The following is a 24224-nucleotide window of genomic DNA, read 5'->3' on the forward strand; positions in this document are numbered from 1 at the left end:
TTAATTCTGAATGCAATGTCCACCCCAGCTCGGTCCCTGTTCCGCTGACAGAACAACGGGGAGGCCTACTGACCTTACCAAGATGGCGGCGCCTGACAGACCAACAGGAACGCAGAGCACCGTCTCCGGGTTGGCGCACTGACTTTACCAAGATGGCGCCGCCTGGGCTTCGCGCCCAGATCACGTGACACGGGCCCGCGATGACGTCGGCTTCTGCCGCACGTGACGGGTGTGCGACCTGCGGCTGCGCAAGGTGGCGGCGGGCGGCGGGTTGTTTATCCGGGAGGCGGCGGTGGCGGTGGCTGAGGCGGCTGAGCTCCCCGGGCCGAGAGGTCAGTCAATGTGCGCTGCGGCCACCAAAAAGCAAACATCGGGAGGGCGGCGATTTTAACGATTTGGGGGCGCAAACCCAACCCCTGCCCCGGTGGGGAAGGGGCGGCTGGCCAGCCTCCCTATCAGGCTGGGCCGGAGCCCTCGGGGGTTGGGGGGCGGGTGGGGATTGGGCAACAGTGAGAGGAAAGTGAAAGTGAAGCTGGAGGAGTGTGGGCGGGGGCAGTGAGGCCGGCCTTACCCCCCAGCATCCCCCTCCCCTCCCTGGCACCAACCCCCCCCCCCCCCTCTCCTCCCTGGCACCAACCCCCCCCCCTCCCTGGCACCAACCCCCCCCCCCCCTCCCCTCCCTGGCACCAACCCCCCCTCCCCTCCCTGGCACCAACCCCCCCCCCCCCTCCCCTCCCTGGCACCAACCCCCCCTCCCCTCCCTGGCACCAACCCCCCTCCCCTCCCTGACACCAACCCCCCTCCCCTCCCTGACACCAAACCCTCCCCCTCCCCTCCCCGACACCAAACCCTCCCCCTCCCCCTCCCTGACACCAACCCCCCCTCCCCCTCCCTGGCACCAACCCCCCCCTCTCCTCCCTGGCACCAACCCACCCCCCTCCCCTCCCTGGCACCACCCCCCCCTCCCCTCCTGGCACCAACCCCTCCCCTCCCTGGCACCAACCCCCCCCTCCCCCCCCCCTCCCTGGCACCAAACCCCCCCCTCCCAGGCACCAAACCCCCCCTCCCTGGCACCAAACCCCCCCCCCTCCCTGGCACCAAACCCCCCCCCCCTCCCTGGCACCAAACCCCCCCCCCCCCTGGCACCAAACCCCCCCCTCCCTGGCACCAAACCCCCCCCTCCCTGGCACCAAACCCCCCCCCTCCCTGGCACCAAACCCCCCCCTCCCTGGCACCAACCCCCCCCCCCTCCCCTCCCTGGCACCAACCCCCCCCCCCCCCGGCACCAACCCCCCCCCCCCCCTCCCCTCCCTGGCACCAACCCCCCCCTCCCCTCCCTGGCACCAACCCCCCCTCCCTCCCTGGCACCAACCCCCCCCTCCCCTCCCTGGCACCAACCCCCCCCCTCCCTGGCACCAACCCCCCCCCTCCCTGGCACCAACCCCCCCCTCCCCTCCCTGGCACCAACCCCCCCCTCCCCTCCCTGGCACCAACCCCCCCCTCCCCTCCCTGGCACCAACCCCCCCTCCCCTCCCTGGCACCAACCCCCCCTCCCCTCCCCTCCCTGGCACCAACCCCCCCTCCCCTCCCCTCCCTGGCACCAACCCCCCCTCCCCTCCCTGGCACCAACCCCCCCTCCCCCTCCCCCTCCCCCTCCCCCTCCCCCCCCCCCTCCCCTCCCCCTCCCCTCCCTGGCACCAACCCCCCCCCCCCCTCCCCTCCCTGGCACCAACCCCCCCCCCCCTCCCCTCCCTGGCACCAACCCCCCCCCCCTCCCCTCCTGGCACCAACCCCCCCCCCCCCCCTCCCCTCCCTGGCACCAACCCCCCCCCCCCTCCCCTCCCTGGCAACCACCCCCCCCCCCCCCCCCTCCCTGGCACCAACCCCCCCCCCCCTCCCCTCCCTGGCACCAACCCCCCCCCCTCCCCTCCCTGGCACCAACCCCCCCCCCCTCCCCTCCCTGGCACCAACCCCCCCCCCCCCTCCCCTCCCTGCACCACCCCCCCCCCCTCCCCTCCCCTCCCTGGCACCAACCCCCCCCCCCCCTCCTCCCTGGCACCAACCCCCCCCCCTCCCCTCCCCTCCCCTCCCCTCCCCTCCCCTCCCCTCCCCTCCCCTCCCCGGCACCAACCCCCTCCCTCCCCTCCGGACACAGCCTTTGAATTCTGTGTGCATCAGCAGTTCTCTGTCTGTCACACTTTCTCCCTGTCTGTCTCTCTCCTCCTGTCTGTCTCTCTCCTCCTGTCTGTCTCTCTCCTCCTGTCTGTCTCTCTCCTCCTGTCTGTCTCTCTCCTCCTGTCTGTCTCTCTCCTCCTGTCTGTCTCTCTCCTCCTGTCTGTCTCTCTCCTCCTGTCTGTCTCTCTCCTCCTGTCTGTCTCTCTCCTCCCGTCTGTCTCTCTCCTCCTGTCTGTCTCTCTCCTCCTGTCTGTCTCTCTCCTCCTGTCTGTCTCTCTCCTCCTGTCTGTCTCTCTCCTCCTGTCTGTCTCTCTCCTCCTGTCTGTCTCTCTCCTCCTGTCTGTCTCTCTCCTCCCGTCTGTCTCTCTCCTCCCGTCTGTCTCTCTCCTCCCGTCTGTCTCTCTCCTCCCGTCTGTCTCTCTCCTCCCGTCTGTCTCTCTCCTCCCGTCTGTCTCTCTCCTCCCGTCTGTCTCTCTCCTCCCGTCTGTCTCTCTCCTCCCGTCTGTCTCTCTCCTCCCGTCTGTCTCTCTCCTCCCGTCTGTCTCTCTCCTCCTGTCTGTCTCTCTCCTCCTGTCTGTCTCTCTCTCTGCATTAATATAAAGCTTAAATTGAGTTTCATCAGAATATTATTGGAGGCCGAGGACCGAAAGAGAGTAAAAGGAAATAGCTGTGGATTCCGGCATCTGAAACCAAAACAGAAAATGATGGGAAATCTCAGTAGGTGTGACAGCAATTTGTGGAGGGAAGGGAGTTAACCTTTGGGTCCGGGTGACTCTTGTCAAAACCGAAAGAAACTGGTGACTGGGAAGTTTAGGATTATAATTGCAGATTGGACAGAGGTGTCCCACAAAGCGATCACCAAATTGTATTTGGTCTGCCCAGTGTTGTGCGCAGTGTGTATGATACACTAAATCACTGTTTCCATTGGAGGGAGTTCTTCTTTGGGAGAAGGTAGCAGGGTAGGTGCTTTCCTGCGCTTGTATAGAAAGGTGTCATGAGAAAGATAGGTTAGGTAAAGTCACCATAGTCCCAGATGACCATAGACTGCTTTCCTCTTTGAAGGTTTAACCTGAGGATCACCACACCTCGGGCGAGGAGCAAGGTTGAGAAGGTTGGGCCCTCATGAATAACGGGAATTGAACCCGCGCTTTTGGCCCTCTGCATCATAAACCAGCTGTCTAGCTCACTGAGCTAAACTGACCCCCAAGAGAAGGGAATTGGATGATAAAGGAGGAGACTAGGCTGTCAAGGAGTGCATGGACCTTTCAGGTGGACCTTTCATAGCATCGCACTCAAGGTGGTGGAGAATTATTTATTGATATATGGAAATTAGAGGGTGTGGAGTGAGGACAAATTGTAATTCTGGGAGGGGTGAAAGCAAAAGTGGGGCAACATGGTAACACGGTGGTTAGCACTGTGACTTCACAGCACCAGGGTCCCAGGTTCAATTCCCAGCTTGGGGCACTGTCTGCGGAGGTTGCACGTTCTCCCAGTGTCTACATGGGTTTCCTCCGGGTGCTCCGGTTTCCTCCCACAGTCCAAAGACGTGCAGGTTAGGTGGATTGGACATGCTAAAATTGCCCTTAGTGTCCAAAAAGAAAGTTAGGAGGGTTTCTTGGTTTAGGGGATAGGGTGGAAGTGAGGGCTCAAAGTGGGTCGGTGCAGACTCGATGAGCCTTCTGCATTGTAAGTTCTATCTATCTATCTTCTGGAATGTTCACAGGAGAGGGCCCTTTCAACCACAAAGTGGAGCGAATCCTCAGTTGAGGAAAAATATATTTTGGAAATGTTTCCAAACCACTGCTATTCAATAAGCTGGTGGCTCAACCTCTGTATCGGTTCCACTTTCGCCGATGGCCCATATCCCTTGATTCCCATAATGTCCAAAAATCCACTAGTCTCCATCTTGAATGTGCTCGATGAGTGAGCATCCACAGGGCTCTGTAGAACTGCAAAGACGCTCATCCTGTGAATGAAGAAAATTCTCCTCCGGGTAGTTTTAAAAATGTTTCATACAATTGCAATCTTAACAAATCAAAAATAGTCCCAAAGATCATTTTGAGCCAGACCGACTAGTCCCTGGTCTGAGCATCAGTATGAGCTGAGTCAGTCGACTGTAACTAGGCCAACAGGAAAGCTGTCACTTCAGTTGGAGATACTTTCATTTTTACCTCCCAGTTATTGGATGCTGCTTTGCATCATTGTGCCAGTTATGACTCTGTTGGTGGCTCTCTCCCCTCTGAATCACAAGGTTCTGTGTTGAAGTTCCACACCAGGGCCTGAGAGCACTAAAATCAAGACGGATACATGAGTGTGGTACTGAGGGAGTACTGCATTGTTGAGGTGCTGCCATTTGGCAGAGATTGAAACTGAAACCTCATCTATCTGCTCGTGCGATGTAAAAGATCCCATGACACTATTTTGAAGAAGAGCAGGGGAGTTATCCCCAGTGATCTTGCCAATATTTATACCTTCAGCAAAGTCACAAAAAAGATTTTCTGGTCATTATCATATTGCTATTAGTGGGTACTTGCTGTGTGCAAATTGGCTGTAGAATGTCCTACAAGCAAGTGACTACGTGTAGTACTTCATTGGCTATACAGCACCTTTTAACATGTGGTGGCTGTGAAAAGAGCTCTATAAATGCAAGTCTTTTCTTTATTGCAAAATGAGCAGTAAAATTTATTCTTTGCCATATAGATAACAAAGTGCTTCTAATTAGTTTAGAACTGTCTTGCACAGTCAACCTTTCTGCATTTGTGATTTGTTTCATTTCTTTCAGAACGGAAAGTGACAATGATGTGTTCTAACCAGTTAAATACTTCTGCCCTCGGACCGACCGCACAGAATTTGAATCCGGGCCTGCATGCTGTGAATGGTGCTCCCATGAATGTCAATGGTCCCCACGTGCTTGGGTCTTTTACCCCAGAAGATACCCTGCAGCAAATGGATGAATTGATTAAGGAGAACAATGATTTAAAAGGTGCACTTGTTGTTGTAGAGCATAGGTTAATATAACTGATTTACATACAAGGAAATGTGTAATTTTCTGTGTCATTCATTCACAAAGTTGTTTACATTCTGATGTTGATAGTGATGTGGTTTTGAAGCTTGAGTATATTTCTATTGGTTAGTAACTCCCATAGCTGTTGCATTATGGAAATGATGTGCACCAAAACATTAAGATCTACAGTTTAAGTATTCGTTATTTTATGTAATTAAGTTGCATAGTTTTTTTTAGTGTTAAACTGTTTTGTCAAGGTAATTCACTTCCCTAATGCTTTTTCTTGTCTGAAAGTAGACAAATTATTTTCTCTTATTACACTGGCTCGTCTTGTCTTGAATTAGCTCATTTGCTTTTGGAAACTGATGGGTAGGGAATTAGTTAGGAGGTAGGAGACAATAGGGAGACTGGGCAAACACTCTAGTTTGCAAGCTGTGACTTTTATCCCTCAGGGGTCTCAGCATTTCACCAGATTTATAAATAAAGAACAAAGAAAATTACAGCACAGGAACAGGCCCTTCGGCCCTCCCATCCTGCGCCGATCCAGATTCTTTAACTAAACCTGTTGCCTATTATTAAGGTCTACTCTCTGTTCCCCACCCGTTCATATATCTGTCCAGATGCATCTTAAATGATGCTATTGTACCCGCCTCTACCACCTCCGCTGGCAAAGCATTCCAGACACCCACCACCCTCTGCGTAAAACACTTTTCACGCACATCTCCCTTAAACTTTTCCCCTCTCATCTTGAAATCATGACCCCTTGTAATTGACAACCCCAATCTTGGAAAAAGCTTGTTGCTATCCATTCTGTCTATACCCCTCATAATGTTGTAGACCTCAATCAGGTCTCCCCTCAACCTCCGTCTTTCCAATAAGAACAATCCTAATCTACTCAACCTTTCTTCACAGCTAGCACCCTCCATACCAGGCAGCATCCTGGTGAACCTCCTCTGCACCCTCTCTAAAGCATCCACATCCTTCTGGTAATGTGGCGACCAGAACTGCACGCAGTATTCCAAATGTGGCCTAACCAAAGTCCGATACAATTGTAACATGACCTGCCGACTCTTGTACTCAATACCCCGTCCGATTGAAGGCAAGCATGCTGTATGCCTTCTTGACCACTCTATCGACCTGCGTTGCCACCTTCAGGGTACAATTGTCCTGAACTCCCAGATCTCTCTGTACATCAATTTTCCCCAAGACTATTCCATTGACCATATAGTCCGCTCTTGAATTAGATCTTCCAAAATGCATCACCTCGCATTTGCCTGGATTGATCTCCATCTGCCATTTCTCTGCCCAACTCTCCAATCTATCTAGATTTTGCTGAATTGATGAAAGAGCGTAGGGCTATACATCCAGCTTTGCTGATGACTCCAAGGTAAGTGTTGTACAGTAAATAGTGGAGATTTGAGCAGAAAGTTGCAATGGGGCATTTATGGATTAGATGAATGGGCAAACTGGCATATGGATTTCAACTGAAGGTGTCATCCACTTTGGAAGTAAGAAAGATAGATCTGATTTTTTTTTAAATGGTGAGTAGATGGGCCCACAGACAAACAGATAAATTTAGAGTCCATGTACAGAAATCACTTAAAGCTATGGACGAGTATAAAACATTGAAAAAAACATTTTAAGAGCTCTGAAATACAAAGGGATGGAAATTCTGCTGCAGTGGTATCCAAATTCTGGAATAATGCATTTACTCCCAGGCACTGCACCCCAAGAAGGATGAAGTAAAGTCACCATAGTCCCAGATGATCATAGGTTGCTCTTCTGTTTGAGGGGGGTAGCTGACTAGTGGTATTTAACCTGAGGATCGCCACCCCTAGGTGAGTGGCAAGGTTGAGAAGGGGGGGCCTTGATGAATAAGCTCAACGAGTAGGTTGAATTGAACCTGCGATGTTGACCTGGCTCCAGATCACAAATCAGCTGTCTAAGAAGGCATTATTATCCTTGAAGGACACATAGTGCTGAGTTCACCAGGTTATACAGACTATGTTAAGGGGCTATCTGAGCAATACGATGAACTTGCATGAGACAGCATCATGCAGGCAAAGAGAAAATGCAAGATCAAGTCATCAAGAATATAAAAAGATTACTGAGAAAAGAGATATCCTGTCAAAGTTTTACATCTTGAATTCATCAGAACAACCATGAGAATGCTAAGTTTCAAAGGAAACACCATTGTTTGCTGCATGACAATAGGGGTACTGATTGGTTCAGGTGGTACCATGGTGCATACACCAGGGATATATTGTCCTCTCTGCTTTTGTTTATTCAAAAAAGGTGCAATATCTGGACATGTTTCTTTTGCTGAAGAGGATGGGTCCCTGCATATGAATGCAGCTTCTAGCTAGCATAAGTTAGCTATATTGCAAACCTGACCGATTAATCTTTAATTGGGTTTTGGTGTGAGTCTTAACACACTCATGATTAATCAGCAAATGCTGTCAAATTGTGGAATCACATCTAACTTTAGATATTATACTCTGAGATTTGCAAGCGTAGGTTGGTTGAGTATGGTCAGTACTCTGCATATTACAAACAACTGGAGGGGAGGTAGCTGAAGCTACATATATTCATTTACAGGCACATGGCTATTGTCATTGGAGTTTAGACGAATGAGATGATCTTATTGGAACATATAAGATCCTTAGGGGATTTGATAGGGTAGATAACAGAGGGATGTTTCCACTTGTGGGGGAGGTGAGAATCAAAGGGGGGGGGGCACAGTTTAAGAATAAGAGGTTTTGTTTAAGACTCAGATGCGGAGAATGTTTTCTCTCAAAGGGTTGTTGGTGTGGAATTCTCTTCTCCAGGAAGCAGTGATGGCTGATTTAATTGATTTAAGGCAGAGTTGGACAGATTTTTGTGAGACAATAGAGTCTGGAGTTCTTGGTGGGGAGTAGTGTATGGGGGCAAGCACTCAGCAAAGTGGAGTTGAGATCACAACCAGAACAGCAATAATCTTACAGAATGGTGGAGCAAACTAGAATGGCTAAATGACCTCCTCAGTCCAGAGTTGATATGTCACCCCTTTTTCTCAAGAATTATTGTTCTGTTTGAAATTTGGCACGCTTGAGTCTGTCCTGGTGATTGCAAGATGAAAAGCTTTGACAGCGCATCTCCTTTTATCAGCAACATTCAGCTCGCTACTCCTTAGTGACTATTAATTTAAGAATAAATAAAACTTAGGTATTTAAATAGAAAATGAAAATTAAAGTTGGGTTGTGCCACTAAAGATAAAGGCAAATTAAACAAGTGATGATCGAGACATATTAGGTTGGGGCCACTAAAGAGAAAGGCAAGATAAGTAATGACAGAGAAATTACATGTTACAATAGCCAGCACTTTGCTTCGCTTTATACAAAGAAAACAAAAATATTCACTTCACTAGAGGCTGTTTGTAAATAATATTAATATAGATGAAATAGAGAGAAAATAATTGACAAACTAGCCAGATTAAACCTCAGGTCTGCGTGGTATGCATCAGCGCAAATTGAAAGGAACTAGGAAGGAAGCAGCAGAGACGGTTTCAATAGAACAACAGGTCATGGTCTCCAAATACAGGATATTCCATTTAGGACTGAAATGAGCAGAAACTTCTTAGACCATAACACATGGAAGCAGAATTGGGCCACTTGGCCCATCGAGTCTGCTCCGCCATTCAATCATGGCTAATATTTTCTCATCCACATTCTCCCCATAACCCCTGATCCCCTTATTAATCAAGAACCTATCTATCTCTGTCTTAAAGACACTCAGTGATTTGGCCTCCACAACCTTATGCGACAGAGTTCCACAGATTCACCAGCCTCTGGCTGAAGAAATTCCTCCTCATCTCTGATTTAAAGGATCGCCCCTTTGGTTTGAGATGGGATCCTCTGGTTCTAGTGTTTCCTCCAAGTGGACACATCCTCTCCACTTCCACTGCATCCAGGACGTGCAGTATCCTTATCCTGTAAGTTTCAATAAGATCCCCCCCGTCATACTTCCTTCTAAACTCCGAGTACAGATCCAGAGTCCACAACCGTTCCTCGTACGACAAGTTCTTCACTCCAGGGATCATTTTTTTAAAATTTAGAGTACCCAATTCATTTTTTCCAATTTAGGGGCAATTTAGTGTGTTCAGTCCACCTACCTTGCACCTTACACATCTTTAGGTTGTGGGTGCGAAGCCCACGCAAACACTGGGAGAATGTACAAACTCCACACGGACAGTGACCCAGAGCCAGGATCGAACCTGGGATCTCGGTGCCGTGACCAGGAATCATTCTTGTGAACCTCCTCTGGGCCCTTTCTTGACTCAGGGTGGTGAACCTGTGGAATTCTCTATCACAGAAGGCTTTGGAGGCCAAGTCACTGAATGTATTCAAGAAGGAAAAAAGAAGTTGAGGGGTACGGGGGAAGAATGCTTGAATGTGTTGTTGAGGTGGAGAATCAGTCATGATCAGACTAAATGATGGAGCAGGCTTGAAGGGCCGTATGACCGACGACTCCTATTTTCTAGATAAACAAGAGTGTTGGGCATCTTGTTAGAGACGGGAGGGAGTCAGGGAAACTGTACTCCTTTCCTCTCTCCAACTGTCTGTTAGCAAAAGGTGTTTTGAATTATTTTTAAACTATGCTATTTTTCCCAACCCTCGTTTTGTGTCATCCAATTTACTAATTACTCATAGCAAACTCACCTTATGATTAACTCAGAATTTTAGTTTATTTCACATTTAAAACCCATGGGGGAGAGAGAGTGTTTGCAATTTCCCACTCCACTACAGACGCACACACAGTAAAAGGAATAGAAAATAATTTTACAACTATGGGCATTAACATTACAGGGCCTCAAATTAATGTTGATTCGTGTGATTTCAGTTAGCGTGATTTTCAGAGCCAAAAGCCAACGAGAAGTTACTTCACATGTTCAGCTGACTGAGGACCAGAGTTGTAGAGTTTGCATTGCAGTAGTTGTTGATACTGTACAAAGAGGTTGGTACATCGAGACTGGATCAGTTCTGCAGGCACTGGTAGGAAATCTTCCAGCAGAGGGAGGCCTTGAGGAGGAAGCAGTTGTACAGCCTGGAGTTCTGTATCTTGGTGTTCATCGGTTGGATAGTAAACGCCAACTGATGAAGATGTCATGTTAAAACTGTCCAAAAGGAGTATTGAAAGAACGTGGATGTTTGCACATTTTTGCCTTTTTTGCTTCCTTTCTGATGATGTCTGTAACTGTTTATAAAGCCAAAAACTACCTCAATAAAATTGTTTATTAAAAAAAAACTGTCCAAAAGGATAGAGCCTTGGGTCATGTGACATGGCCTGTTATCGGTGAATTTCAGCTTTACCATCAGTTTCTATGCTTCTCACCAGAATGTCATTGTTCGCCCTTGGGAGATGGAGGCTATTAACATCTCTTTCGGAATAATAGTTTTATTTTTAAAACAATTTCCACTTGAGTGGCAATATAGCGTGGCCCACCTACCCTGCACACCTTTGGGTTGTGGGGGTGAGACCCACGCAGACATGGGGAGAATGTGTAAACTCCACACGGACAGTGGTCCAGGATCAAATCCAGGTGCTAAACACTGCGCCACCGTGCCGCCCTCGGAATAATCAGTTTTGATCTCTCTCTCTTGCGATAGTACAGGTTGGGGAGCCAGTTTGTCTGCACTTCCTCTGTTTTCATTGATTACAAAGGGTCTGTACAATGAGGTGTGAGATTCCACAGGCTGGGATGAATGTTTTTGATATTTTAACTCCTATTGGTAGTTCCTAGAACAAAGGAACAAGTGGTCAGGTGACTTGCAGCTGCCAACTTATTTTGGTTCAGCAGAAAGTGCATCTTTTTAAATAGCAAAAGAATGAAGTTCTGGATTTCTTTTCCTGTCTTAAGGATCCAACAATCGAAAAGCAGAAAAAAGAATAAATGAACATCTGGGGCAATTATTGGTCTGGACTTGGGAATAACTAATGCTGAGATGGTGTACCTATCAGCGAAGTAGAACACAACATAATACAAGAAGGCATTAGGAGACTTGCAAACTAAATAGTTAAGTAGCAAATGACTTTTATGTCGATAAATGTGAGGTGATGCACCTTGGTAAGAAAAGAACGAGCCATCAGCTGAGAAAAAAATAACCTCAATGTGGAGATTATGGCACAACAAATCATCAAAAGTGAATTTCAGATCCGAATTAAAAATAGTACAAACACTGGAATTATATCTGGGGTATAGGATTCAATAGATTTGAGATCTGATGGAGGTAAATTGAGTGGACTGGACAGGATAAATGTGGAGAGAATGTTTTCATATACACAAATGTGGGAGAATGTAAATCTGAGGGCCATAAATACAGGATAGTTACCAATTTTCCAATAAGGAGAAATTTTACTCAAGTAATTAGAACATAGAATTTACTAACACGGAATAGATTGCGTGTATTTGAAAGGCAGACGTGTAGTTCAGAGAAAAGGGCAAAAAATTATGTTGAAAGGCTGAGATGAGATGAATGGAATGGGAGGACACCCAACTTGGTACATTTACAAAATATTTGAATAAACTTCCACACAGTGAGTCTGAAGCAATAATCAAATGTACCTTGCACTGTTGGCACACTTCCAGAAAGCCAAAACGTCAGAGGTAGTTAACCAATGGCCCTGTCAACTGAGTAATGATGAATCATTGGGGATTTCAAAGGAAGGATGAGGAAATACTGCATTCAACCACAGGTGGTAAGAGTAGGAGGAAATAACAAGAATATAAAACACTTTGCGTCCAGTTATCTCTCTTGTAGATCATGTGGAATTTATACTATTGTGGGTTTTATTATTTTAAGCTCTTGAGGTGACCCTGCATAAATCGATGAGCAGAACTCTTAAATTTGCTTTCTACATCTCTGCTAGTTAGCCCCAGCCTACTGACCTCCACACAACAGGACCATTTATGTTTGATCTTCTATGCTCATTTTCTATCTCTAATCTTCAAGCGCATTACAAACCTGATGCTCATCAATTTTATTCAACACAGTGACAACTTACTTGCCACAGATTCTGTTGTACACAGAATACGACAAGAAACGTGTGCTATTCTCTCAGTTTAATTTAAAACCTTGGTCGGGTAATTCTTTGCTTATCTTAAGCAGCTTGTCAAATCGGGATGACCTGTATCATGCAGACTTGTATTCTGCAAGGAACTGAGCAGTAAAATGCCAAATGATGTCAGGTTGACTACTTCAAAAGGCAAAATGACTTGTAGGTCTGACTTCGTAACTGTAATCCAGATATAAATCACTATCCGTTACCCATATCAAAGTAAGAGCCTGGTGTTTTATGTCAGTGTACAAGCTGAGAGGTTGTTGCATTGTGGGGAATAAATTAGGTGATAATGGTGCATAATTTATATCAATCTCTTCCCCCCCCCCCCCCCCCCCCCTCTTGAGCATTTCTATTGTTGTAAACTGCATTGTTATCTTGAAAATTAATTGAATAATTTTTACCCCATAAGCTTTAAAGATGCTTAATTGGGACTGTTTTGCTTTGTCAATAAATTGTATCTCTTGAATCGGCTTTAGAAAATATGTTGGGAATATAAATCACCATTTTGAAAAGATTGCATATGATTATTGCTGGTTGCATCAAGAAGAGATGTTGACTCTGTTGGTAAAGACGAGTATTGTGGTTTTACTGTGGAGCACTTGCATGTTGATTAAGCAAGTGAGAGTGAATTTACCAATCGCAATTAAAACTCAATTAAATTCAAGGACCTGCAAAATACTTAATTATTGCTGTGCTGACGGAACAGGCTACAGGAGTTGCACTCTTTAATTACAACCAAGGAGGTTAATTATCAGAAACTTGTTTGTATGGAACAAAGAATCTTTCTTGTAAAGATATTTGTATGACCCTGGAAAACAATGTTGCAAAGGTAGGTCCACGCAGTAATATCTAGTACTTTCTACTTTGGCAAAAGTCAACCAAAGTACTGACACAAAGGGAAAGTAGACTGGAATTCTTTAAACCAAGAGAGCTCGTTGTGATTTGATTTAGTAGTTCAGAATGTGTATTTTTGCAGCTCCATCTGCTGATCTACATATCTAATTTTTCATGTCCATTAGAAGAATTGTTGTCTCAAAGCTCTTTTGTTTTGCGTGCCTGACATACTTGAACAACAGTGGCTTTTCAGCAGAAGCATTTCAAATGGACTAGTAATCACAGGCCCCCATCTAAATTGTTATTTATGATATGAAATCACTGCGTGTAAAGAGTGTATTAACAATGAAGAACAGGTATTTACCCTCACATTGTTCTCAATACCACCATTCACACTCCACTCGCGAGTGAAGACACTAGCCCATCGACTACATTCCAGCGACTGCATTTCAGTTCCACCTTACTCTTCTTACATTGTTATGGACCTGCTGGAAAGTCTGGACAGAACTTCGGGGCAATGGAACCCACTTCGACAACAGTTGAACTGGAAATAGAAATGCCAAAGCTGTGATTGGCATGGAGAACTTTAAGTGGATAGCATATAATAAATCCCTAGCCTCACGGTTGCGCACAATCTTTTGCGAAGGGCCAGTTACTAAATAACCTTTTGAATCTCATTAGACACAACAGAATGTTTTCAGAGCCCCGTTCTGCACCATGTTTGGTTTGACAAAATCACAAAGAACATTTTATAAAATGAATTTGGAAAATGTTTTAATTAGACAGAAATTACAGAGAAATGGCATGGATTCCCCCACCCCTAATACATTGAGGATATATTTTAGTAGGCCCATTAAAAGTCATTTGTTAGTAGTGAAGAGCTTTTTTAAAACAAAACAATGATCTTTCACAAAGTTACAGAAATATTCTTTTAGATTAGACTTAATTCTACAGGGAAAGTTTCAAATATTTAGTTAATTTGTTTGTAAGCAGAGTATTGGTGATTGTGTCTTACAGAAGCAATCAAGCAAACAAATCATGCTATGAAGGAACGTTATGAAGAACTTGCTACTTGGCGGGAGAAACAGAGGGAAGAACGGGAGTACATTCAGAATAAATTCGAAGAGGCCAAAGCCCGACTAACAGACCTTGCTGCAGAGAATGAAACCTTGAAGATCAATATACGAGAATTAAATAGCAATGGTTTGCAGGTATATTGAACAAGGATTGAAGATTTTTAGAACTATCTGCACATGCAACTTAGTTTCACTAGATATGAAGACTGAAATGTTTAAACTTCTCATTAAAGGAAAAATTAGGCGAAATATGATCCTGGGTCTATTAAAATGCTGAAAGGCAATTACGCTGTAAAATAGTTGATTTTCTTTTGAACTGTCTAATCCAGGTTGTAATCTTTTGGCCATATATTAACAATCTAAGACTTAGCCACAAAGGTAACTGTAGCCACAAAAGGATAACTGTATTGATCAGAGAGGTTGGCCTTAAGGGAAATGGAGAAATTTGCACATGTTCTTCCAATTTTAACACCTTAATGGTGGAAAAGAGAGTAATTTTCATTGAATCGTAACTCACGTGATGTGTGATTGCTTAATATTGGCACTGACTGCTTAAAGCAAGAAAGTTTCATTGTCGAGAAATGATGTTCCACACAAACATGTTTACAACCAAGCAAATAGGGTATTTAATTTAAATCCTTAAGTATTATTGCAACGTGAGACTAAAGTTGACCGTTTCCCCTTCTAGTAGTGCAAGAACATTGAGCAGAATAAGCTTCCATTAAAATCAATTAACGATTTTTTTGTTTCTGCAAGAGTGGGAAAATACCTGCCTACAAATTAGTTTAAAAGTAATAAATATAGATCTTGATTAGCATAACCTCTGTAAACCATTATGCTTCTAGTTTTCTCATGGACCATGAGGATATAATAGCGTAAAGTGCAATTGGTCAGACTTAAGTAAATTGTAATTTTAGATTGGCATTTGAAGTACTTGCTCAATTAACTACGAAGATGGACGCTTCACTGAATTGTAAAGTCATTTGTAAAGAATCTATGACTGCACAAATTATACTTGATCTGTTGGAAGGATTGGGCTTTACGGGCACAAGTTTTCCTCGTGCTCTATGCTTTCGTGTTGCTAAGTTATCTGTTGGATAGGTTTTTTTTTTAAATGTAATTTTTATTTTCTGACAGGGAGTGCCCAAAGATGTGTGCTCTAATCTGGTGGAGCAAGATGTTCAGCAACTGAAAGCACTTGTCAGCAGGCTGCAGACAGAAAAAGCTGATTTGGTTGCCATGAATTCAGAGCTCCTGCTGAAGTTGGGTGCCGCAACATCTGATGATGCATTTGTTGAAATTCGAATGGTGGTATGTGGACGAACTAAACTTTTTTTAAAAATGGAATTGCAGTTCATGTTGGTGCCTGAAATTGGTTGTGTTGGTGTGCAATTATACATTTCTACCCTAAAAATAGGACAAAGAATGCAGTATAAATTAATGGTTTGTATAGGATCCTGTTCCATTTATGAGCCAAGCTTGTGCTATGGACTAAATGTGTGAAAAGTTGCAAATTGCTGGCAGAGAACATTTTAAAAGTGAAGGAACTCACTGCAACATAAAATTACAGGTGTAGGTCCAATTGCTCTGACTCTCAGTACTGCTCCCAAGAGCTTTATTTCCAAAAGGCAGCAAGCACAGAAGGTTGGGGGTTGGGTTGGAAGGATGTGGCGGATGGAAGGAGCTCAGTGGTAAGGAAAGAAGAAAGCAAATCCACATGTCGCAGTGTTCACTCAAGTCCTGACGTCGATTCAAGATCAATATTGACAGAGGCTCAGGAACGCAATTTGTTCTAATGGGCGACACGGTAGCACAGTGGTTAGCACTGTTGCTTCAAGCTCCAGGGCCCCAGGTTCAATTCCTGGCTAGGTTCGATTCCTGGCTTGAGTCGCTGTCTGTGCGGAGTCTGCACATTCTCCCTGTGTCTGCGTGGGTTTCCTCCCACAGTCCAAAGATGTGCAGGTTAGGTGGATTGGCTATGCTAAATTGCCCTTAGTGTCCAAAAAGGTTAGGTGGGGTAACTGGGTTACGGGGATGGAGTGGAGGTGTGGGCTTAGGTGGGGTGCTCTTTCCAAGGGCCCGCGCAGACCCTACGGGCGGAATGGCATCCTTCTGCACTGTAGGTTCTTTGATTCTATGAAAGCAATGATTAGATGGTTGGAAATTTTCTGAAAATGTTAGGTGTTAATTTGTTAAAATTTGTCAATTTTAAAGCATAATATATTTTATCCAGTGAAAGGTATTTTTAGCATTGACGCTCTCTAATTTTGTAGGAGGCTATTGATAATGGTGAACTAAAAGCAGCAAAGGAATTGCAGTGCAATGATACGAACAGCCCCACAGCCCATACGTAAGTGATTCCATTTGTGTGCTTCACTATTGTATCACCAATATGAGCAGTAAAATTATGTGCTATTCAAACTTTTGGATGAGTTAAGTAAAATTGGCTATTCATTTTAAGTTATCTGATGTAAGTTCTACATTTATGCCAACTGCATTGTGAAAACACCATTCTTTGACAAATACACCGAGAATCTGTTGCTTATCACGTGCTGCTTTGTTCAGGTTCAGATTGTCACCTCAAACTAACAAAATACACCACTTAATTTAATTTCAATATCATGATCAACATCAAATGTGTAGAGTGCCTTATTGAATGAAGGCAGAGAGTAAATTGGGAGTAGTTTGAGAATGGCTAGTCAGAAGACACACACTAACCATTTAAGACTCTGGCAGAACTGAGCATTGACGAGCAGTTTATTGCTAAGCAAGTACCACTTGATTACGCTGTCGATGACCCCTTACATCACTTTACCTATGATTGAGAGTGGACGGATGGGACGGTTATTCGTCGGGTTGGGTTTGTCCTGATTTTCAGCCACATGACATCCCAGTAGATATTTATGCTTTAAAATAGTACAATAAATGTTTTTACTGCAAGGTGATTGTCATTCCTGAGAATAATATGCCCTAGTCATTGGATGTGCTGCAAGATGTCCACACAATCTATTCATCATCCAGTGAGCTGAAAGTGGGATCCACTGCCAACTGCTTTTGGCATTAACTGATCCCACAAGCAGGCAAAGGAGCTGGAATCTCACATAGGGACAGCTGGATTCTGAAATGGGAACATGCTTTTAAGTGTAAGTACTCTGCCAGCACCATGCGTTTGGTGCCCATTCTAGGTGCCGGTGAAGGAACTTGTTTTTAGAAACATCATTTTGCATGACGTTGTTGTCTGGGCCAGCATTTATTGCCCATCCTGAATTCTTGAATCCTGAATACTTGGATTGCCCATCATGTGGAAATTCTTGTTATTGTGCTGGAGGATGCTGTTGCTCAAGGAGGAAGCCCCTGCGAGTGGGTCCAGCACCTGACCGAAATGCAAGAATCACTAACCATGCCACACCATGGAATCCTGTTGCTGGGGAAATGCTGACAACAAACAAGACCTGCCAATTGATTTGTCTGCAATAAATAGAATGGACATATTTAAAACCATAAAGTTATGATGCAGAAAGAGATCATTCTGCCCATCGTGTCTGCACTAGCCAAGAAAGAGGAAAAGGAAACTAGCCGTTCATATTAATCCCACTTTCCAGCACCTGGTCTCCTAGTCTTACAAGCTACATCACTTCAGGTGCAGATCCAGGAACATTTTAAATTAGTTGAGCATTTCCGCCTCAACCACCTACTAGCCAAGTGAATTCCATTCGTCCACCCCCCACTGGGTGAAAATTCTTTCCCCCATCCCTTCTACCAATCACCTTAAATCTATGCCCCATGGTAATTGATACCTCAAGGGAAACTAGTTTTTCCTGTCTGTCCTAACCAGGCCCCTCATAATTTTGTGCACCTCCTCTGTTTTAAAGAAAACCATAGCCTACTGAATCTTTCCCAATAGAACAATTTTCAAGCCCTGGTGAAGTTCTTGAATGCAGAGTGAAGCTGCTGTTGACAGAGCACCACAATTCATGGCCATTTTGTGATTGACTGAATCTTGCATTATGCAACTTGTACATTGTTCAAGTTTCAATTGTGGCCCTTCAGTAGCTGCTTATTTAAATGTTTTGTGTTTTGCAGTGATAGATAAAAGTATAAGCATGAGTTGACTTCAGAATAAAAGTGAGAAATTAAGCTATGTATTAACAAGGTTACAATAGAGCTGATCAACATAATTGCTATATACTTTGTTGGATGCAGGATTTTATATGCAGTAGATTGTAAATATGTGGTTGATGGGGCTGGTTTAGCTCACTGGGCTAAATCGCTGGCTTTTAAAGCAGGCCAGCAGCACGGTTCGATTCCCGTACCAGCCTCCCCGTCAGGCGTGGAATGTGGCGACTAGGGGCTTTTCACAGTAACTTTATTGAAGCCTACTCGTGACAATAAGCGATTTTCATTTTTCATTTTCATGTGGCAATTTGGGGGTTGACAGCCTGGGTTGGAGTGTATTTGACTCCAGTAGTCACTTTTATGAAAGAAAAACTTGCTTTGCAAGACCAGAAAGCTTTTCGGGAGCCAGAGGTGGAATTGACCAGAGTGACTTGTTTCAGCTTGGGAGTTAATTTGTTTTCAACTTGGGGAGACAATGTCATTGCTGGGTGGATCTATGGTATTCCAACATTTTGAGAAAGCTTTGAGTTGAGTTTTAATTTGGCTACCCTTTCTAGACCACAGTAAAGTCTTTCTCACAGTAGGATGTTATAAAAAAAATAGTATTTAAAGCAGATCAGACTTGTCTGAGGATAAGAGGAAAGCTGAAACAAGCTTTTAGAAGACACAACCAGAATCTGCAGGGGTTCTAACAGCAGCCGAATCTGTTCCAGAAAGCAAGTATTTCTGTGCCATTGGGATGGATCGAGAGCTATATATTTTTCCTTTCTTGTTTAATTGGGAATAGAACTGGGGCAGCACGGTGGCGCAGTGGGTTAGCCCTGCTGCTTCACGGCGCCGAGGTCCCAGGTTCGGTCCCGGCTCCGGTTCACTGTTCGTGTGGAGTTTGCACATTCTCCCCGTGTTTGCGTGGGTTTCGTCCCAACTCAAAAGGTGTGCAGGATACATGGATTGGCCACGCTAAATTGCCCCTTAATTGGAAAAAATGAATTGGGTACTCTAAAATTTAAAAAGAAATTGGGAATAGAGCTAGCAATTAGGGATATTGTATTTACTGTATTGAGTAGTATTGTTTAAGGGTAATTGTAAGCTATTTTTGGGTGTGAGGTTAAAGCGATTAATAGTGTGTTAATAATAAAGTTTGCTTTTAATATACCAATCCCTATTTCTTTGTGCAATCACTCCTGGAGCAAAGTATTCTTTCTGCACAGTCTTACCAAAATGAAATAAAATATTGGGGTTTCGGCCCAGTATCCAAGCCACTGTTGGGTCTGGTCTGGGATCGTAATATTTGGAAGAGTAGAAACATGAGCATCTTAAAAGAACAGAGGTCCTTAAGGTGGAATGTAAAGTACAGACAAAGATAGATTATTACAACTGAGCAAATCTGTTTATCAGGCTTCCACGACCATGTAATTGTCACCCCTGGAATTTTGTTATGTTTGAATTATTTAATATCTTGCTGCTCTGCAAGATTAGTTTCACGGCTTCTGAAAAAATTGAAGCTTTATCTTTTCAGAAGTTGTACTTGAGATGTGGAAGAATCAGTAAGTGACATTTATCAAATAATTAATATTGTGTGTTTAAATTATATTTTGATCAATCATTGGAGACAGGTCAAACGTACATGGCGATACTGGGAAACGTCTGATGTCAGAAGAGTTAACAGTCAGCCAACTCCTTCATATGCTAAGGGACACGACTCTGAGTTTGGAAAAACTTGAACATGAGCTTGAATCTTCCAAGCAAAGGTAAAGGGTTTTGAGGGCTGTGTAGATACTTTTGTTAGGAACCTTGAAGTACTTTGCATTTTGATTCGGAGTTTAATATAGTGAGTACTTTTGTGAATTGTGGATACATAATGGACCACATTAGTTAAAATGTCCAAGCTTCAGTGTTATTGTTCTTTAATTTGATTAAACCTTTGAACAACCTGATTGATGTGGTAATTGTGTGAAAAGCAAAGTTGCGTTTTGTGAGACTGCTCACATAGAGGGTGATCTAGGAAAAGATCATGCTGTTTATTATTAGTCGGGTGATAAATTGGAGGCAAATTCTAACAGAATGTAAGGGCACAGAAGAGTTAAAAATTTGCAACCTTTATCCAACTCTAATTATGATTCTTGGTCTTGTACAGGGTGGGAGGGGAGAAAGAAAAATATTATTTGGGTTCTTTTATCACTTGAGATGAGGGGCTGGATTCTCAGGCTCCCCCAGACGTGTGTTTCTCAGCAGCGCACCGTTCACTGGCATGCAGTTTTATACTCCCGCTGCTTATCCATGGGATTCTCATTGTAACCATCCAATGCCACCAGGAACCCCATGGGGTGGGTGAGCTGCCAGCGGGAAAAGTGAATCACAACGGCCAGAGAATGCCAGCTGAACTTTCATTGTACTTCGTTGTTCTAAGTAGCCACACGACTTGACAATATTTTTCAGGATTTTGGAGCTCGAGAAAGCTAGTGCAACAACTGAGATTGCAACACAGACCGAGAGGAATGCAACAGAGCAGCCTTTGTCCAATACTAAACAGGAATTGGCATCCGAGACGCTGGTTACTAATGTCAGTGCAGAACAACAGAATACTGAAACAACAGCTGCTCCAGTAGAAGGATTGAATAATCCAAACAAGCAAGTAAGTGTGGACACTTGTTGCTGAAGTTTGTAAAACTGAAAAGGATTCCCTGTTTCTTATAATGGGGAGTTGTTTGTTTTAGAAACATTGGAACTACTTGATGAAAAATGACCACAGTCTAACTTCTACCATCTTGGTAGTTGCGTGATATGAGGATAAAGCCGTTGATTATCAGTCGTTATCATTAACTGACAACAGACTCAAACATGAGCCAAGCAAGTCCCCAATGGTGGGAAAAAAATACAAAGCTGCTTTAGCATGTTTCATGGTCCGAGGACATCCCAAAATATTTTCAGAAGTGTAGTCACTGTTGGAATGCAGAAAAAATGGTAGCCACTTTGCACATAGCAAGCTGCCACAAACGGAAAGGAAATATGCAATCAGCTAATTTGGTTAACTCGTGTCTACACGTCTGACCTTGGCCTTCTCCAGTATAGTCCCGCACAAGCTGGAGGAGCAGCATCTCATCTTGCGGCTGGCCATGTTGCAGCCCTCTGAATTGACGTTGTGTTCAGCAACTTAGATTTTGACATTTCTCTTCCATCTTAAACCTCCCTCCTTTTTAAATATTCCATACATGTATTTCCTCCATGTAAAATATGGGCAGCATGGTAGCACAAGTGGATAGCACTGTGGCTTCACAGCACCAGGGTCCCAGGTTCGATTCCCCACTGGGTCACTGTCTATGTGGAGTCTGCACGTTCTCCCCGTGTCAGCGTGGGTTTCCTCCGGGTGCTCTGGTTTCCTCCCACAGACCAAAGACGTGCAGGTTAGGTGGACTGGCCATGATAAATTGCCCTTAGTGACCAAAAATGGTTAGGAGGGGTTATTGGGTTATGTGGATAGGGTGAAAGTGAGGGCTTAAGTGGGTCGGTGCAGACTCGATGAGCTGAATGGCCTCCTTCTGCATTGTATGTTCTATGTTCTAAAACACCCCCTCCCCCTCATACCAGACCATCTGGGGGCGGCATGGTAGCACAGTGCTTAGTACTGTTGCTTCACAGCGCCAGGGTCCCAGGTTCGATTCCCGGCTGGGTCATTGTCTGTGCGGTGTCTGCACGTTCTCCCCGTGTCTGCGTGGGTTTCTTCCGGGTTCCCCTCAAGTCCTGAAAGATGTGCTGTTAGGTAATTTGGTCATTGTGAATTCTCCACGTACCCGAACAGGCGCCGGAATGTGGCGACTAGGGGCTTTTCACAAGAACCTCATTGCAGTGTTAATGTAAGCCTACTTGTGACAATAACAAAGATTATTATTATTAAAGTTGTTACTTTTTGTTGCAGTTTATTTTGCCCATAACACAGTTCTGACAGAGTCTATGACTCGAAACTCTGTTTCTCATATTATGGGTCAGGGTTTAGAGAACACCAAAGTATATCATAGAGTTCACCTGACCTACAGCTTTTAATAGATTTTGATTGAGGAGCACAAGGGCCCACTTTCCACATGTTATGCAACAGAGATCTTAAGCACTTTTAAAACAATGTTCATTCTATGAATCCAGTTAACATTTTACAAACATACAGTTAATATCTTATCAACTACCAACACACATGCTCCCCCAAAGATACAGTACTCTATAGGTAACCCTTAATAACTTTCCTAACAACATCCATAAGCCAAACACCCTTTTTTCCTACAAAACGGTAAGTTTGAATTCCTTACAGAAAACAGGTATTACTTCAAAGTTATCAAGTGGTGTAAAGACATTCTTTAGCATGCAGAGAGAGACCAAAAATACACCTTCTTTGTTTGAATGCAGCTCCTAACTCGCATGACACTCACCTGATAGATGCTGGCAGACGTGCTGAGTATTTCCAGCATCCACAGTTGTTCTGGTTAACAGTTGGTTGCGGAATAAATGTTGCATAGGATATTGAGAGAACTCTGCTCTTATTTCAGTAGTACCTTGGGATCTTTTGCGTCCATCTAAGAGGGCACGCTGTGACATGGTTTAACATCCCGTCTGAAAGTCGAAACCTCCAACAGTGCAGCACTCCTTCGAAATGGCAGTGGAATGCCAACATAGATTATATGCCAAATTCTCCAAAGTGAGACTTGAACCTACACATGTCTGGCGCAGAGCCAAGAGTGTTGAGCCAATGTTGACTGATACTTGCATTGGAAACTATAGTCCTATCTTCTTCCCCCAAAACGTGCTACACTTGCGTGTCATATCTCACATCGCTAACAGTGTCCCAAAACAATGTTTTCTGTAAGAAATCTTAAATGATCTAATTTAATTCAAATGCAATCAATTCTATCTGCTCCACTGATTTTCCACACTCACTGAACCAGTATGTTCATGGGCTAAATTTTAATTTATCCCACCTTCAAATTCAGTCAAACAAAAAATCTTATTGAACATTAAAACAAACCGATTTGGTTTCAGTGATTGCTCCATGTTGAATTTTATACTTTGGGATCTAGCCAGATCTACATTCATGACTGCTATGTAAGACACTGAATAAGGTCATTGTTTAGCCAATTCCAATATCTAAATCTAGCATTTCACTATCCAGTCTTGCCTGCATTGTGTACATTGTTTTCTTCCATTCTAATTGTTAAATACATTGCAAAACAATCAGTTGCTTAAAAAAAGTAAAGAAACCCTTCCTCTGCCAACAGGTGCTAATGATTATGCCAAGATTGGGGGTATTTACCCAAATATGAACTAATGCACAGTCTTTGTAACTATTTTCACACTAGAGAAATGAAAACAAGTTATTATTTAACAGGAAAGAGGTATTTGGTAACCGCATCTGTCATCTAAACTATGATTGGTAATGCACTGGTAAGCAGCATTGCAGCCTACTTAATAATGGTTAAAGAAGTAGCTCCTTAGAATGCATTTGATATCTGCAGCATTATTCAGTTCCATTACTGTATAAAGTTATCAGTCAGTTTAATGGAATGCTATTTGTATCTATAGACTCCGAATGAAGTTGAAACATTAAAGTCACAAGTGATGTCATTAGTAAAAGACTTGCAGGAAGCCCAGAAAAAGCTGGGTGAAGCAGAAAACATCAAGAGGTCTCTTCTTGAGAGGTAAGAAATATGCTTGAAAAATGGCTAAGAAAATTGAATCTGGAGAACCTATATTTGTTCTAGGAAATAGATTCTGTTTTTATGCTCAAGATATATTTCAGATTGTCAAAATTGAGACGAGTTGCTGCAGACTATAGGAACAGTATTTTAAACTGAACATCAATCGCTTGACCTTGTAACGGTATGTAGAGGTGTCTTTGACACACAAATTCTCTATATAATGATTTAATAACCTCTGAC

General features: G+C 44.2%; 1 protein-coding gene across 2 annotated transcripts in view; it reads left to right on the plus strand.

The window, feature by feature from the left end:
* The first annotated feature begins 234 nt into the window (after window positions 1-234).
* optn (optineurin) overlaps window positions 235-24224 on the plus strand; it is a 45793-nt gene continuing 21803 nt past the window's right edge. The window contains exons 1-8 of one of the 2 annotated variants that reach the window (XM_038811925.1): window positions 235-332; window positions 4958-5158; window positions 14129-14322; window positions 15325-15498; window positions 16461-16537; window positions 19920-20054; window positions 20743-20938; window positions 23869-23984. In XM_038811925.1, the coding sequence (XP_038667853.1) occupies window positions 4972-5158; window positions 14129-14322; window positions 15325-15498; window positions 16461-16537; window positions 19920-20054; window positions 20743-20938; window positions 23869-23984 (1079 nt within the window). In that variant the 5' untranslated portion in view covers window positions 235-332; window positions 4958-4971. Of the gene's footprint in view, window positions 333-3340; window positions 3473-4957; window positions 5159-14128; window positions 14323-15324; window positions 15499-16460; window positions 16538-19919; window positions 20055-20742; window positions 20939-23868; window positions 23985-24224 lie in introns of those variants that run through there. The other variant, XM_038811926.1, reaches the window with a different exon arrangement.

The sequence above is a fragment of the Scyliorhinus canicula genome, chromosome 11 (genome assembly GCF_902713615.1).
Source record: "Scyliorhinus canicula chromosome 11, sScyCan1.1, whole genome shotgun sequence".
NCBI lineage: Eukaryota > Metazoa > Chordata > Chondrichthyes > Carcharhiniformes > Scyliorhinidae > Scyliorhinus > Scyliorhinus canicula.